Source organism: Kryptolebias marmoratus, linkage group LG19, assembly GCF_001649575.2.
Source record: "Kryptolebias marmoratus isolate JLee-2015 linkage group LG19, ASM164957v2, whole genome shotgun sequence".
Lineage (NCBI taxonomy): Eukaryota > Metazoa > Chordata > Actinopteri > Cyprinodontiformes > Rivulidae > Kryptolebias > Kryptolebias marmoratus.
In genome coordinates, this window is record NC_051448.1 from 289,697 (window position 1) to 293,565 (window position 3,869).

At 41.5% G+C, this 3,869-nt stretch overlaps 1 protein-coding gene across 1 annotated transcript in view; it reads right to left on the bottom strand.

The window, feature by feature from the left end:
• Positions 1-3,869, bottom strand: part of xrn2 (5'-3' exoribonuclease 2) — a gene marked incomplete in the record, with an annotated part of 37,388 nt that overhangs the window by 23,524 nt on the left and 9,995 nt on the right. The window contains 3 exon segments of the mRNA XM_037981617.1: positions 1,314-1,449; positions 2,805-2,890; positions 3,452-3,496. Coding sequence (XP_037837545.1) covers positions 1,314-1,449; positions 2,805-2,890; positions 3,452-3,496 — 267 coding nt within the window.

Genomic DNA, 3,869 nt, shown 5'->3' on the forward strand with positions numbered 1-3,869 from the left:
GGAGGTAAACGACGACCTAATCCAGAGTACATCTGGAGGTAAACGACGACCTAATCCAGAGTACATCCGGAGGTAAACGATGAACTCAGTGGTGTGAAACACCGTCTTCCTGCCAGCAGCTCGCAGACAAACATTAAATATGTTCTTGTGTGGGCTGAGTAAAGCAGCCGCTCTGAGGTTCTGTGGTGTGCGCGCTCATATCTCTGCAGGAGCGTGAATGTGCTGCAGTCCAGAATAAACACGTCCATGTCCACACGGGGCCCGGTAATGACATACTTCAGAACATCCCCTGAGACGGGATTTGAAACGATGAGCGAGTGGAGTTAACAGAGAGAGCCCAAACAAATCCCCCCCGACTCCTCCGGAGAGGCTCTACCATTGATTAATTCACTTCAAGACAAAGATCAATGTTTCACAGCAGGAAATGAATAATAAACACCGACACTCAGGGTTCTGATTGGTTCTAAAAGCAGAACTCAAAGTCTCTGAGCTCAGATCCTTCCACCCAGAATCACTGAGTGTTTTAATTCCAGGTCAGGCCTGGGTTTCCTCAGTGGTGGATGACAGGAAGTGAAGGTCGCTCTCTGATGTGAGGCGAGAACACGTTGTTTGGACCAGGGGGTGGGGCTTTTCACGCAGAGGATTCTGATCGTTTTTACGATAAACACTTCAGACCAAATCTTTTGAACAAACACTTAATAATAATAATACCTTTAAAATTCATTAAATTACTGATAATTCTTAAAACACTAACATAAATTTTGAATTCATCAGAAAACATCAGAACAACAAAGAAGTTTGTGTTTATAATTCTGATTTTTAACAGGTTGTCTGTGAGTGCGAGTACATGAAGCAGCTGCAAAAATGATTGGAAAGAGAAAGTTCAGACATTATTAAAGTGATTTTTTGCATAAAAGTAAAAAACAATTATTATCTTACCTGTTGAAGAACAGTTAAATTCTGACTAATCGGCTGAATGCAGTTAACACCAATACAAGAGACTTCTTGCAAATAATACTCCATAAAAGCCACTGCCAGGTTCACAATAAACAATTATTTACATAGAATTATTTGTTTTTTTAGCAAGCAAGGTTTCTAATTTCATGAACAACTATAAAATCTTTGGGACTGGAGTTGTTTGAAAAGATCTTTGAAGTTCCAGGGGACTCCCTGCTTGGACCCTAAAATTCTTATCTCAGTACTTTATGGTATTTCTTGTGATGTAATAATATTACAGCAGAATAAAACTCCATGAGATGTGAAGTAAAGTTCAGCTTATATGTAAACAGAACCGGACCGGGTCTTGTTATTACCTGATAATAGTACTGCAGAACCCAGCACAGACCCTCCACGTAGGACTGGACCACCTTCTTCCTGAAACCTTCGTCTGATGCGTCCACATCAAACTTTGTCTTATAATATCTCTGCTTCCAGCCGTCCTCCCACAGCCTGCAGCGTGCACACACACACACACACACACACACAAACACAGTGAGTTTCCCGTCACATGTCAGAACCAGCAGACTCTTGGACCTATATGTTGACCTGATGGATCCCAGTCAGTTGATGTTTCTGTTCATGTAATAATTAATGGATAACAGAATCAGAACAAGCGGATCTCAGCTGCTGTCAGCTTCATCTACAGGCTGAAAAACTGCTGGAACGGTTTAATGGCTCTGACTTCTCGGTGGATTTGGGGCGGCGGTACAGCACCTGCGTGGCGGATTCTCCAAGGGGCCCGCAGGGAGCAGCGGCTCCTGACAGGAAAGCCTCCATGAATACCAAATGAGGCTGCTGGATTTAGCAGCTCTGATGAGAACGTCACAGAGGAATTTACTCCAACGTTCCTGCTTTCCATATTAATCACGCTCAGCCCGGCAGCATTAATCAGCTCTGGTTCTGTTTTTAACCACTTACATTTATGAGCTACACGCTGAGAAACGTGGCCACGGAAAAGACTAAAATGTCTGAAATTAAGAGATTATTTATCAGAGTTACTGAAGAAAAATTCCGTTTTTAACATCAAGATTAATAATTAATTCATATTTTAAATTTAGATGTTTTTAGAGCTTCGAAGCACCAAAGTAATTCTAATCCAGACCTGGAAATAATGACTGTGCCTGTCCGAGCTGTAGTTTCAGGTTCTTCAGGTTCTGATGAATACGATGGATCCGACACACCTCAGATTTAAGGTTTTGTCTGCTGTTGGGGGATAAAGGACTCACTAACCTAGATCCTGATACAGATTCATTAATCAGGCCAGATATCTGCAAACAGTTCAGTGTTTCAACTCGATCAGTTGTCAGTCAGGTGACACGGCGCTGTTAACGGCAGCTGAGCTCAAGAGGAAAGCCAGGGTAGACAGAGACAATCATTCCATGTTTGTCTCCCTTTCCTGTCCTCTCAAACGCCAGATGGCGAAGTGAATTTATTTATGACAGAGTTGGACTCAGAGTAACATCAAGAATGGATATGACGACTGACTGAAGAACCATATTCACCACAGACAGCGGCCAGGTGAGAGTCAGCGCAGAAGGAACGTTAGAACATTAGAACCTGCTGTTCTTCTACAAGGTTGTTGGCAGAATGTCCAAACTGCACATTCAATATTGTTTACATTAGAATTTATTTAATACTTTTAAAGTAAATTTATAACTTTATTTGTTTCATTTTTAAAGTAGTTTTTGTACACGGTAGCGTCCCCGGGCTACGAGGAGGAGGGCGTTAATATAGACAGGTGATCAAAACTAGTCACATGAAATGTTTTATTTTATAAATAGGATTTGAAAAGCTTAGGAAACTACCTGACGTTGTCTTCGGGCTCGGGCTCGCTGTCACTGTCCTCAGGTTTCCTCTTCAGGCCCCTGCCGTCACTGCTGCCTGCAGACGACTGAGCAGGAGACAAATAAAGAAGCATCAGGTCCGGTTCTGAGGCTCCAGCTCCTCCAGCTGAACGTTTCTGTTTGTTCAGCTTCAATCTGGAATCATTATTTGCTTTGTTTTAAATTAATAAAGTTATTTTCATCAATATAAATCTAAAAGTATTCATTTTGTAATCAAATTAAACTACATTTTCATGATCACCCACCACCAAGCCAGTCTGTTAGTAAAATATCTGCTGAATCACTGAACGGATTTTAATGAAACTTTGATGAAGGTTTGGAGTCAACCCAATTCAAGATGGCTGCCATAGCTAATCAATCTTAGCAAACGCAAGAGCAGCTATGAGCCAGTCCGTTTTCAGTTTTACAGGTACTGAGCTCAGACTTGGTGTGGTAGTAGCTGACAGTCATCCTCAACACTGACTGAGCTCCGATGACTGCTGGGATCTTTGTCTGAAACCTTAACAAGCAAAGCGGCGGGAGGCTGGTTTTTGTTAGATTAAAAAATCTTAAATTAAAAGCTTTTCTTTCTGATGTGATGTGAGACTAAAGAGTCTGCGTGAACGTACATTTCCTCCGTTCTTCATCATGGCTTTCAGTGACTGAGCAGCATCCTGGAAAAATAAAAATAACATTTTTTAAATAAAACGTTTTACACATCTAAAAATCTAAAGAGCGGACTAAAAACTATTTTCTCTGAATTTTAGAAAGAACCCAGGAAGAACCTGAGTGAGAGGCCTTCGGGCTTTTAAAACATTTTCCTATAGCTCAAACAAACTGGTTCTGGTGGTTTAAAACAATTCTGAAGACAAAGATATTAACCAGAGAGAAGCTAATATCCATCCCAACAACTATTTATGGTTCTAACAGACTGAAGGACAGACAGGTGGGTTCTGTTAACAGACTGAAGGACGGACAGGTGGGTTCTGTTAACAGACTGAAGGACAGACAGGTGGGTTCTGTTAACAGACTGAAGGACGGACAGGT